Source organism: Mastigoproctus giganteus, chromosome 6 (genome assembly GCF_048544385.1).
Source record: "Mastigoproctus giganteus isolate SK-2022 chromosome 6, ASM4854438v1, whole genome shotgun sequence".
In the NCBI taxonomy this organism is placed as follows: domain Eukaryota; kingdom Metazoa; phylum Arthropoda; class Arachnida; order Uropygi; family Thelyphonidae; genus Mastigoproctus; species Mastigoproctus giganteus.
Window position 1 is genome coordinate 2,374,045 of NC_143580.1, and position 13,519 is coordinate 2,387,563.

Genomic DNA, 13,519 nt, shown 5'->3' on the forward strand with positions numbered 1-13,519 from the left:
TCAATTTTCCAGTCTCCGGACTGGAGGTCAATCTTACAGGAAAACTGTTGCCTAAAAATAACTAAGAATAAACAGGTTTCATCCTGAGGAAGACCAACTGTAGGATTGCACTATGCCTTCTTCCTCGTGGATCGATAATTAGGTTCTTGAGTCTATCGCTTTTCACAGGCTGCAGTTAAAAGAAGTCATACTGGCCGCAGAGAGTTCTCGCACTTCAATGTCAGAAAGGAGTTGGGAGGTTGCTTTGTGCAGATCTTCCTAAAATGAGACCTGTATGCAGTACGCAAGATGAGGCATAACGATTACCTTGTACATTACATTTAAATTGGAACATTCTTCTCTTTAGGGGGAGAGAGAGAGAGAATGATGCTTATTTGAAGTGAATGAAAGCATCATCGTACTAATTCAATTAAAATTATGAGATTTGATATAGTTGTAACCAACTTATTGTAGCTTTTCAGCTACAATCAACAAGGGTAAGATATAAGAACTTCGTAGAAAGCCTTAAGTAACCTCCCAAAGGATATACCCTCTCTCTTTACTTATCCCCAAGGTGGAAATGATCCTGTTGAAATGTTCAACTCATCCTGGAACTCTTTATAAGATTGTCCTTCTCCTTACTGGCATCTTTCTGAGGCTTCTCTGAAGTCAGCGAACAAATAATTCAGCAATAATGAGGCACATCTATGAGCCACTTACCAAAAGAGGTGTCGCCCCAACCTGTGAGCGTCACCCAATTATGGTTGATATCCGTCGCAGCCATCTCGGGGGTTGGCAGGCACACGTGTCTCATCCTTTCGGTGTAAGGAACATACTCTCGGAGATGCAAAACCGCTATATCGTAATAGTTTTGCTTCCAATTATATCCTTCGTGCACCTTTATACCCTCGATAGAGAAGTCTTGGCCATCTTCGCCAGTGTGAGCTCCTAATCGCACCACGAATTGAGATGAATCCCTGAAAAAGAGGAACAATAATTAGCTAACCACCAAGTAAAAACTTCTTCGCGGATAGCAGAGTTGTTATAACTGCTATTCTCCCAACCCTTTGTGGAAATGGCCCTGGTTCGAATCCCTCAAAGGATTTTTAGGGGCTTTTTTTTTTTCACTCGAAGACTGCTTTTAGTTTTTTGAAAGGGCAGAAGGATTTCTTTCGGGTTGAGAGAGTCGAAAAATTTCATAAAATAAATAAACGATCTTTGTTGTAAACTACAAATGTACACGCAGGGGCGGGCATCAAGCTAGAAGTTAACAAGCGCCAGAGATAGCACCAGCCAGAAGTCTTACAGGGCAAAATAAAATTGAACTTTAAATTAATTTGCAACTTAAATGTTACCTATAATATTAATATACTATATTTCTTTATATATTAATATAATATAGTCTAATAAATTAAAATGATTTTATAATTTAGGTGTATTTCTTTTATTAGTTAATAAGTCGGTGTTGAATTCTGAATTTGAATTTAATGAAATTCTTACTATACTTTTCAGGGCTACCACACTGAGCATAAGGGAAAACACTCGGGATAATCACGTGATATGGAAAATATGTCGCTCACTTACTTATACGAGCCATTGTAGAAGCAGTGGGCAGCTGTTAGAACGTACTTTGGGCTGATGAGAGCAGCTCCGCATACGAAGCGACTTCTCCTCCCTCCTGGGTTCAACTTCAATATGGCTGCCTGCAAAAGAAATAAAGTGAAGACCCACAGGGGTGCTAACAAGCATGCTGTTCCATCGGGAGTGTATGAAAGGCCGTGAAGCCGTTAGACTTTGGTTTATAAGAAATATCGCAATCGTGGACGGTTGAATAAGTCAATTGAAACGAAGGATGATCTTAATATGCACTCATGAGCCAAAACATTAATAGCACTCCTGTGTCTACGATTGGACGCATCCCATTGCACCTGGGAGTAAAGGCCAGGGTAGTGGCTGTCAGTTTTTCAGCATGAAGCCCGTGTACAGTTAGCTCAATCTGAGTCCTCGCAACCCTGAGTGGAAAAGATCTGAGGTCGATTCCCCTCAATGACGCAAGGAATATTTATGGACCTTTTTCACAAAATGGCTGAGTGAGTTAGTGTCAAGCGAGGATAAACCCATCGAACACATTACCGCTGGATGTAAGGTGATCACCCAGACTGAGTACACTCATAGACACGCCCAGGTAGCCAGAATAATACATCAGAAGCTAGCAAGGAAATACCAGCTGATTGAAGAAAGTGTACCGTACTAGAAGTACTAGAGACCCCAACCACAAGCTGTACTGGGACCGCACCATAATAACGGAGAGGACAGTCCCGCACAACAGACCGGACATAACCCTTGTGGACAAAATGGAAAAGCCCACCTACCTGATTGACATAGCGGTGTCGAACATTAGCAATGTCCAGAAAAGCCATGAGGAAAAAATTAGGAAGTACACGAACCTGAGACATGAGGTAAAGGAAATGTAGCATATACAACAAATAACGACCATCCCTATAATCGTGTCAACCACAGGTATAGTGCCAAAGACCATACACAACAGCCTAGCAGTAATAGGTCTCCCAGCGAACACCTACAAGGAACTGCAGAAAGTCGCAATCCTGAACACCTGTAGGGTAGTCAGAGAGTTCCTCGACCAACAATAACATCAGACATAACAACAATCACCCTTTCTACTTGGCAGCAATACCAGTCACGAGGTGGAACACCCAGTCAGAGAGAAATAATATAGGATCAGCAGTAATAATAATAAAGTGGTTTTACTCCCGGAAACTCAGAATTTTCGTCCAGCAAACATAAGTTCGACCTCAGAACACTTGCAATTCATAAACATTCTATACGGCTGATGCGGCTGAAACCCCTACAACAATAACACCATCCATTAAAAATTTGGAATGAGAAGGACCTGGCGACATTTGGACGGGGACTGATATGCCACTCTACGAAGGAAGGGTCAGCATTCTCAACAACGATCTTATTTGTTTTGTTGGATGTATGCATGAACCACCCTCCTTGATATTTTCTATACAGAGGTGTTTGATGAATAAACCGATAACAATAACAAGAAAAACTATAGATATTGTCAGCTGTTCGAGGGCCGCCTTAGTGAAGATGTGGCGGAGATTGTCCGAAAGGGACACGCAATACCCAACATGCTGGGACGAAGAGACCACCACTGGTTGCCAACTGAGATGAAAGGTAATTGGCACGAGCTGTGTGGCACAATAGGCGGCTTACGACCGCTCAATTAACTTAACGGCAAAGTAGAACCAGAACACAGATAAACGTTTCTGAGCATACCATTCAGCTGACGCTCCTGGGGGTTAAACCAACGCACCCTGTCATTGTTTTATAAAACAACCTTTCTACCGATCATCACTTACGCCTCAGCAATATGGTTTCCCAAAACAGCAACTGTAGTAAACTGACGCATCCTTGATGCAACGCAAAGAACCATCCTACTGACAGTTACATGTGCTTGTAGAACAACCAGTACCCACGCACTGCAGGTCTTGGCCGGGGCTCTCTCCCTTGACTTATAGATCACGCGCAGGGGAATGAACTACCACATAGAGAAAGGAATACCTCGTACACACCATGGCTATACTGTGGACGTTAATGCACCACAAAAAAATGAAAATACAAGACTGCAAAAACACCTGATGCAAGTTTGGCAAGAGCGCTGGGCCAACTCAAATAAGGGAAATATCACCAGGAAATTCATTCCGAACATCGACAGGATGTACCCCAGTCCCCCAACTTGGTTTCAACCTGGCTTATACACCACCTATTTACTGACTGGTCACGGGGCCTTTAAAGCCAAGCTGGCAGCGTTGGGGATTGAGATGGATCCGAGCTGTGCCTGTGGGGAGCTTGAGTGCTGGGAGCACATTATGTATGATTGCACACATTATGAGGACCTCAGGTGCAGACTGATCACTGCAATACACTACCTCCCCAAGAACTTGGAATCACATCTATTGGACTCACTGGAGGAATACAGGAAGCTAAAGGAATATGCCCAAAAATTATTTGGTAGGCGTAAAACGTTGATAGCCACCTACAGAAGAAGAAGATAAAAAAAAATAATAATAATAAATAATAAAATAAAATAAATAAATAAATAAAAAGAGACACAGAACACGCGTGGAGAGGACTCAAGGAGAACCTGCCTCAGGAACCTGCTCACTACTAATCATCTAAAACCAGCGATCGCAAGAATAACCCCATGGAGATGCGGATCTTCCCATGATGAAGAGAACCACAGCCATTGCTAACAGACTAACAACGGACCTGACCAGTGTTCATAGCTGAGGACAAATCTGGATACCAAACGCTACCAATGACAGAGAAGACCGACGAAGATAGAGAAACTCCAAGTTGCTGCCTCAACGGAGCCATATTGGCTCAAGGCTCTGCACTCTCTTGTGCAGTGCAATTCTTTTACTCCCACACCCGGCAGGGGAGGGAGGTGACGGCTTGCTGTCTCCTCTCTTCCCTGCCATACCATTCCTTCCCTCTGGTGGGGCATGGGCATGCCTCACTGAATAATTGGGGGTCACCTACCCTATCGACCCTCTTCTTCGTATTTCACCCCCCAGCCTTCAATATGGCTTATTATATAGCCAGCCATATTGGAAACAACTTCAGAAAGGGCCTTCAGCGTCAAACCCCAAATTAGCGCTTTAATGTAAGTGAACTAAAATCAACCGCCGTCGTTCCAATTTTATTTTAGGTCTTAGCCACTAAAATCCCAGGAAAGTAAGTGGCAGGACCTGCCGGAGTACAATTGACTCAATGGTAACACCCGGCTAGCCTCCACGTGGCGAGGTATGGGCAACGTCGGGTCCCATTAGGGGCCTGGCGGCCAATAAGCCGGATAAACAATGGGCACAACATATAACACTACTCATGACCCACACACTTCTAAATCTCTGGCTTTGATAAGGTACTGTCACCGATACATACAACATTCGAGGAGATGGGAGAAATCCCAGGAGCCGCTAGACCCCGAATATACCTCATACCTGCGAATACGCCTACGGAATAGAACTCCTGTTCATGTGCTCACGTTGACTGACCGTCATCGGCCCCTTCGCTTACAGTGGACACGGGAGCACTTCCTATACATTGGATGATAGGGTACTACGTGAATGGATGAATGGAAGAGAGCCTCCTAGTCTGGTGAGTCTGGTTTCCAGTCGCATTATTGAACAAACCTGTGCGCATTCGATGGCGAGCAGCTGCAACCAGACTGCACGGTTGGACGAAAACAGGCTGGCGGCAGTCACCATTCTCAGCAACGAATTCTCAGCATTCAATGAGATCCTACTTCGGTATTGTTTCGACCAAGTTTTTCCCCACATCGTTATCGAGTATTCAGCTAGCGCTAGACTGTCAAAAAGAGAACGCCCCATAACACATTGTGCAGGAACTGTTCGAGGGTGATGTCCAAGCATTTCGTGTGGGAAATGACAGTTACAGGTCCGCATTGCACATCGATGGGAATTGATGTCAAAAATCAAAGATTTTTGACATCAATTCCCATCGATGTGCAATGCGGTGGAACGCAGCATTTGCTAGTCCAGGCCAGTGTTTCGCTCCTTGCCGAACACCGGGACATGCATCTGTCCAGCAGGTCCAGGATAACTGAGGACACATTCCACAGTCTCGTGTTCTCGATGGATGCGAGTGGTTATTACCGCGAAAGGTTCGCAATACGCCTAGGTAGGTAGCATAATATTTTGGCTCATGAGTGTAACTGCCCACGATAAATTTAAATATTTTAGTTTTATATCATTTAATCATCATACAATCCACGATAAGTATATTTCATGGATGAATATAAATCAAAAAAATCTGTGTGGTTGATTTGATAAACATGGCGTATGTCTCTCTCTAAAATGACTCTCTGGTAATTCAAAACGGCGTACTTTCTTATTACAAAAATGTTCCTGTCAAATGCCTATAGAAACAAGACAGAAAGAAGGGTTCTACTGGTCTACTAAACACTCAACTCCTGCTGAAAGATTGCAAATGACAGGAAGTGAGCATGCTGCCCCCTAATGGAAGGCCAACGGTCCGGAATGAAAGGGCTTGGAAAATGGCTCAGCCACAAATATTGGAGTGGATATTTTTAAATGCTACGAGGCCCCGAAGAGACTAGATCTTCTACAAGCGTAGAAGATCAAGTCAGTTCTGTTAACAATTCCAGTTAAGAATATTAGTAGGATGGGTTCTCTTAACATACGTTCTTCATGGCACTTTCAACAGCCAGAGTTGCCTCAAAGAAAACCAACATGTTTTTACCTTGCGATCCATCGCGAGACGCCGCAACATTTTTGGTGGCCTATGGTGAAATGGTCCCTTTCTCGTCGCACCTTTTGATTGGGAAACTTGAGTACGTGAACAAGTGATTCAAAGTGATTTAATAATTCTCCGAGTAATTTTGCTTCTGGAGGATTTTTAATAATTGAAATTAAAGGTGGTTGTTTCGAGTACTCGAGCCGAACCAATGGACTTCTTTATGCCATCTCCAATCGGAAGGTAGCCAGCTAGCAAGCACCAAGTTTCTTTTCCTGTGTCATCATTGCTATCCGGTATCGCTCTGATGTTTTCATTTTTACAACGAAAACGCCGCTTTTCAGTTTGGTTACGCTTCCGGCAAGCCAGAGAAGCTCTTGACTAATCATTCCCTCTATGGGGAATGGTTTTCATGATTAATGGGGAGAATAGAAAGAGAGAGAAGAAATAAAAGAGGGAGAGACTAAACTCATAAGGTGGTTAATGATTATAAATAAATTTATTTCGGTGGATTCGCATTTAACCTGAAAAAAGGTCTCTCGGCTGATTTTACTGTACACAACTCCGTTCAAAGACAAAATACTCTTGCAGTTACTTACCATCCAAGGCCAGGAGTACGGTTTTGCTCGTGAGCCTCCCACCACTGGTATGTAATGAGCTGAAAGAGAGAAAGAAAGTGCGTTCCAAACTACAAATCTCAAATTTGACTGAAAATATGTTTGAGAGAAAAACATTTGAATTTTCAATAAGTGGAGGAAGGAAGGTGTTTTCATGGACATCATGGACTTTGATGATCATCATAAATTTATCTCCAGAGTTTTCCAATGACGATCATTTCAACAAGATATAAAGGGATGTGATTTGTCGGTGGCATATACATACAGTATATAAACTAATAGACACACTGGAACATCTAACACTTGCTGAGTTGCGTAGTAGGATTCTACTTTTATGTTTTTTTTCAGTTCCAAGAAGGAATCGATTGTGAACGATGAAACTTCTTTCAAGAATTTGCCCAAGGCACTGAGAGATGTGTTGTCAAGAATTTCCGGTTGCTGAGATCATTATTTCAATATCATGCGGAAGGTTAAACGACATTACAAAAAAACAAAGCATTATATAAAAAAAAAAGAAACACTTGTTTCAGAAATGCCTAAATATAATTCAAGTGGTAATAATATAACTCCTTCAGTTTGAGGGCTTATATCTCTCAAAATGCTCGTTGGGAGTTTCTTGCGTGTAGGATTCATGAATAACTTTCAAAGTGTTATTTCCAAAATCAATTAAAATATAATAATTCAAGCATACAAAGAAACTAACATTCGTGAAGCGCTTTTCTTGGTCTACATGTTACATCCATCGGGTTATTTTATTTTCTTTTATTTGCTTTAACTCATTTCTTTCATTTTTCCAAATACATCTATGCAAAGTTAGAAGAAACACATGATGCTAGTAAGTCACCTTTATCTTTGACTGAGAATACAACAGAGCCATCAGATTGTAACCAGTAGGGTTGGACAAAATAATTGAACCACGTGTGATAAGAATTACAGGTACGTACTGTAGTGTTAGGTTACCCTTTGTTATTCTACGTGCTATACCTTCAAATAAATTTTTCACAGTGTTAAGAGGAATATTAGACCATTCTTCAGAGAGGAACGGTTCAAGCTCCTTCAGTGATGAAAGTGGAGCAAATCGGCTTCTCATTCTCCTACACTGGTCTGCTATTGTATGCCCCACGGAAGATGCTTGTCCATAATTTAATGCTCCTCAAAACAAGATTGGATATATCTCGCTGTATGTATTATCATTTTGAAATATGACATCGTTTCAAAGTTTGCACCGTGGGATGAACGTGGTCGGTCAAAATATCAAGGGAATCAGTAGCAATAATGTGCTCGTTCAGGTGTGACAGTGATTACAGTATATTGATTTTGGAATTGCTGGAAGATCTAACTACCATCAAGGTGAACAGAGGGGTATTGATTTCGTAAAAGTGATTACAGTGGTCTCAGGCAGTTTTTAAATTCTGTACAGATGTCTTAGTTTACCGTACAGTCCTCCTTAGAGTACGGCGGCTTCACTCGCGAAGTATTTTCTCACACATTTATGCCTCTGAGATGTAGAAGAACCGCTTGTGTTCTACTTATTAAAACCCTTTGTTTGGTGCTATGTTATGTCTCTCTTTTCTTGAATCGTGGCTCCTGCTAAACGTGCATCCACCATAAGACCTTTTCCAATGTCTGATTAATCAACATTTTCCCATTCTGACTTCAGATTAGGGCAGTCGAAGAGTCTGTGTACTCTTTACGTTGAACGAGGAACCACGTCATGACCCCATGTCACAATTTTCTTTGCATTTATTTTCATTTCTTCTGTGTATGACTGTCTTAATACAACGGTTCGTCTTTTTTTGGCCAGTGTCTGTATAACCCTCTGAGGTTCGGTACCTCCATGGCACTTGCACTAGCAGAATTTCCCCACTGGGTTCGCCGCTAGTTCATTTGAATTGCGCAATTTTGTTTTCTAAAAGTACAACCAGCTCTGCCACCTACAAGTGAAAATACTTACTCGATCTCTTTAGTCTTGAAAATTCTTCATCCCCAAATAGCCGAATTTCATCCCCGATTGACGTTGCTTTTCCCAGTTCCTTGGTGGGTCGAATTCCACATTCTGTGAATTGATAGAGAAACGTAATTATTAGAGTGCGAAAGGGATACCAGCGTGAAGGTACATAGCTGAAACAAGATGGAAATTTTGCAAATAAAACAAGAAATTTTAGATTTCACGTCATCTGTCTGAAATAGATGTAACGAACATACACCTAACAGACTTCATATCATCGTCCAAATTAAAATTTTATTTTTATGATTATCGCTCTTAACCTTTCAAGTGGACCGAAGATATGGTAATTTCACCCAATCTTTGTTGCGCTGATCCGGTGTATGCACCACGAGCACGTTCAACAAGAGCACGTGTACAATTCAAAAAGAATATCTGGGAAAACAAAATTGAGAGTAAAAGTGTGTTATAGGCCGAACGACTGTGATGAGTATATTAAACAGCTATACTGGGAAATTGAGTGGGCCAACAAATCAGAATGTCTCATAATGGGGAATTTTAACTTCCCAGATATTGACTGGAATTTGTGGTTTGATCACTCGCACACTAGCAATGCTTTTGTGGATATTTACTGGGTGATTGTTTTCTACAGCAGCATGTTAGAGAGGCATCAAGAGGAAGCAATACTACTGATCTCATTATCAGCAGGGATTCTTCAGATGACACAATCACAATGTGCTAATATGGGATTTACTCAAAGAGGTAACTACCATCAGGGGTAAAGGGAAGGGTTTTTTTTTGCTTTCGTAAAGGTGACTACAGTGGTCTCAGACCGTTTTTCAATTCTGTACAGTGGGACCAACTGATGATGTTACCAACAGCTAATTCTAAGTGGGAAGCGTTGGAGGAATTAATCGTGGAAGCTATTTTTCAAAGTTTAAGCCTAAATGGTTGTCAAATGAACTAATGGGACTCGTGGTAGAGTCCCATTACTTCAGTAGAGAAGAAAAATGTGTGGGATACATATAAATTATCAGGCGACACAGCAGCCTATAGTAGATATAAGCTAGTCTCCATTGAAGTCACAAGGCATGTTAAGTTAAGCAAGCAAAGCAGGTTATGAGAAATCTTTGTAAAGGATGTAAATAAAAGTAGCAAATACTTTTTTTTTTCTTATATAAGCACTAGAAGGAAGGGAATGAATGATATTTGTCCACTTTATATCGATGGGTCAACTGTTGATGACTCTGCTCAGATTGCTGACAAAACGAATGAACATTTTGCAACTATTCGCATATGAGGAACTCTTTAGGGGAGTGGATACCAGAAGTGTATAGCGCAATTATTATTATTATTAGCCATATGGTGCAAGAAAGCCTGAGGCTTATAGATGTGAGCCCCTAAGGTTAATACCAGGCAGCCAAATGATCTTATAAGCACTGTGAAGAAAGTGGAGGAGAAATTGTTGAAGTTAAACATAAGAAAGGCAGCTGGGGTGGATGAAATCTATCTAATTATATTAACGGAGGCAACGAAGAAGGAAAACAAACCTTTATCCATAATTATATCATCCTTGGATTTAGGTGAAGTTCCCGTGGACTAGAGATGACCAATTTACAAAGGGGGATCAAACAGTGAATTACAGACCTATTACCTTAACTTCGCTTCCAGGAAAAATAATGGAGTCACAAATTAAAAAAGTAATGCAGGATCATCTAGATACGACTGCAGTTATACATCAGTCACAGCATGTTTTTTTGGGCGATCCTGTCTGACCAATCTGATTGGACAGATGGTGCGTCTTGTATTTCAGGAATGCTTTTGATACTGTTGCAGAAAACAGGCTACTATACAAATTGGAGCAGTATGGTATTAAGGGACAACATGGCAGAGTTAGTCGGTCTCAGGATAGCATGGTTTTTTCTCAGGGAAATTCTAGTTTTTCGGGAACTCACTTCAGAACACGCAATTTACAGACAATATACACCGAGTAACATGGCCTTAGTCGTCGTTGCTCCTGAAAGCTTAACAACAACAACAATGGCATTAAGACCGAGTTACTGCTATGAAGTTAAATATAAGAAAGGCACCTGGGGAGAATGGGTCTATCCAATTAAGGGACAGAGCAAAGGAGGAAAGCAAACTGTTTTGGGATGATTGAATGAGAGAAGACAGATATTATTACTATATTGTTACAGAGAGTTATTGTCAATGGACACTACTCTTCATGGACTAATGTTATCAGTAGAGTCCCACCAGGATTCGGTGTGGGCCCATTGTTGTTTTCTGTATTTATTAATGATATAGACGAAGGTATGTCAGGATTAATGTCTAAGTTTGCAAATGATATGACGGTTGGCAGGATGGTTAATAACAGTAATAACGATCTGATATTGCAACAAGATCCAGAAAAACTAGGCAGCTGGGCTGAGAAATGACAACAGAGGATTAATATTGACAAATGCAAAGTACTGCACGTGGGTAACACTAATCCCAGATTAACCTATCGACTGCGTAGTATGCACTCATGATAGCGGAAAATGAAAAGGAACTGGGGGTGCGGTGAGATAGCAAATGTGCGATGAGACAGGAAATTCTCAGAGCAGTGCAGACATGTTACCAGGACAGTTCATGGTATTTGTCAATGATATACAGGAATTTTGATAGCAGGGATGAGAAGGTGATTATTCCATTGTACAAGGTAATGCTCAGACCACATCTTTAGTACCGCATACTAAAGGAGGCGTCATTTTCAGAAAGGAGCTGTTGGAATGCGTACAGTGAAGGAAAATGAGGTTGGTGAGGGGAAGAAAGGGGTGATCTTACCAAGAAATGCTTCAGGTATGTAAATTGCAGCTTCTGAAGACTATGCACCTGTGATGTGTTCTGATTGAGGTGTTCAAGGCTTTGAATGAATTGAACAAGTTCAAAGCTGATGGAGTTCTTCCTCTTGCTTACAGATGAGGGGGAAGCATAAATTGAAATTGAGGAAGGATAGTTGCAGAATAGATGTGCAGAAGTTTGCCTTCAGCCAAAGGGTGGTTGATTGCTGGAACAAACTTCCATCTGTTGTTATGAAAGTTGATAACTTGAATAAATTCAGTTTAGAACTAGACAAACGGGAAGTTGTTTTTTTTTTTTTTTTTTTGCTGATGCTGTACAAGTTGGCTTTCTGCATTATTTGCCACCAGTAATACTAATACTAATATCTAAGTTCTCGGAATTGACAGAGTGGAAAAGACTTGGTTTAGGTGTATCCTAGATGAGTGGGTTAGTCAGAAACCGGTGGGAAGCAGGAGCGTATACAGCAGCCAGAAGGAGTCTTTTCGCTTGCAGAAGGCTGTACAAAGTGCTTCCTTGTTTACAATCAAAGAATGGAGCGAATTAAAGTTTGGAAGGATGATCTGAAGGAAGAGCTGTTTTGTGAGGTCAAAGTAAGCACGCAGTACCTTAGGACATGAGCCCATTCTTCCTACTCGTCGCAAATACAAATGTTATCTCAAAAATCCAAAACTGCTTAAGGCCGGCTTTGATGGAACCGTGGCCAGTCAGCAAGAAAGTAGTTTCCAGGTTCGGTGTAAACCATGCAAGGGCGTGTTTGGTTAAGATTCTGGCGGGCGTAAGGTATAAATTTTTTGGTGGCTTCGACTTTGTTTCCAGAAGAACAGCGGATTAAAAAAAAAACTAACTATTATTTTAGAATCACCTCGGAATTTTCTTTCAACTACCCATTGTGTCTGTCAATTGCGTGTGTTCTCTGGTCGATTTGCCTGTTTCCCTGGAGGGAAAACTCCAGATTTTCTGAAAAAAAAAAAAAAAAAAAAAAAACCTTGCTATCTACACCTGAGACCGACAAACTCAGCCACGGATTTAAAAAAGCCCATAGAAGTTCTCCGATGGGATTCGATCCCAGGCTTTTTCTACCCGGTGTGGGGAGAACGGTGACGATACCACTGTGCTACTGCGGTGCATAAAAACAAACATCTCTAATTAAACCCCTACACACGTTTAAACAAATTTCCTGGACTGATGGGACACAGTACACAGATTATAACTACACCTGGAGTCTAATTAAACCATTGTACATGTTTAAGCAGGTCTACTTCTCCATAGGTTTTTTTTTTTTATTTTTTGGCAATTGGGACAGACACCAGCTCCTCTAGCGGGAAAGAGGAAAGATTGGGAAAGGGGCTAAATCTACCTGCAGTGATTAGGAAGATATAGGTGAGGAAAGTGGCTCAAGGTCAACTCAGTTTCAATGCTCTTCTCTTCTCTTCTCTTCTACTCTCCTTTGTCTCTGATTGACGGTGGTGCATCGACCCACGTCTTATCGATGGTTACAAATCTTTCAGGGAAATTTGCAAATGGATGCAAATGCCAACATTGGAAAATTTCTCGTGCGCTTTTGATTGGCTGTCAACAATTTTTGAATCTGTCGTGCTGGCACCTTTAGCAGGTACCTCCGTTATTACGTAGTACACATAATAACAACAGTTCTCGCTATAACAAACGTTCAGATGAGATGTCCAAGACGCTGGCATTGTACCAAACTGTCACTAGTCGATCACCCATCACCATATCATGAACAATGTATACAACTTCTGGGGTAATGAACGTTTCAAGTCTTCCACAGAGGTCTCTGGTCATCTTTCACGCTCTCAACCCCTCG

At 41.4% G+C, this 13,519-nt stretch overlaps 1 protein-coding gene across 1 annotated transcript in view; it reads right to left on the reverse strand.

Moving 5' to 3' along the window:
• The window catches only part of LOC150083797 (clotting factor G beta subunit-like), a 33,282-nt gene that overhangs the window by 1,914 nt on the left and 17,849 nt on the right, over positions 1–13,519 (reverse strand). The window contains exons 4-7 of the mRNA XM_090375363.1: positions 8,860–8,961; positions 6,888–6,946; positions 1,564–1,682; positions 700–956 (exon numbers count right to left, since the gene is read on the reverse strand). Of these exons, the coding sequence (XP_090231489.1) occupies positions 700–956; positions 1,564–1,682; positions 6,888–6,946; positions 8,860–8,961 (537 nt within the window). The remainder of the gene's footprint in view (positions 1–699; positions 957–1,563; positions 1,683–6,887; positions 6,947–8,859; positions 8,962–13,519) is intronic.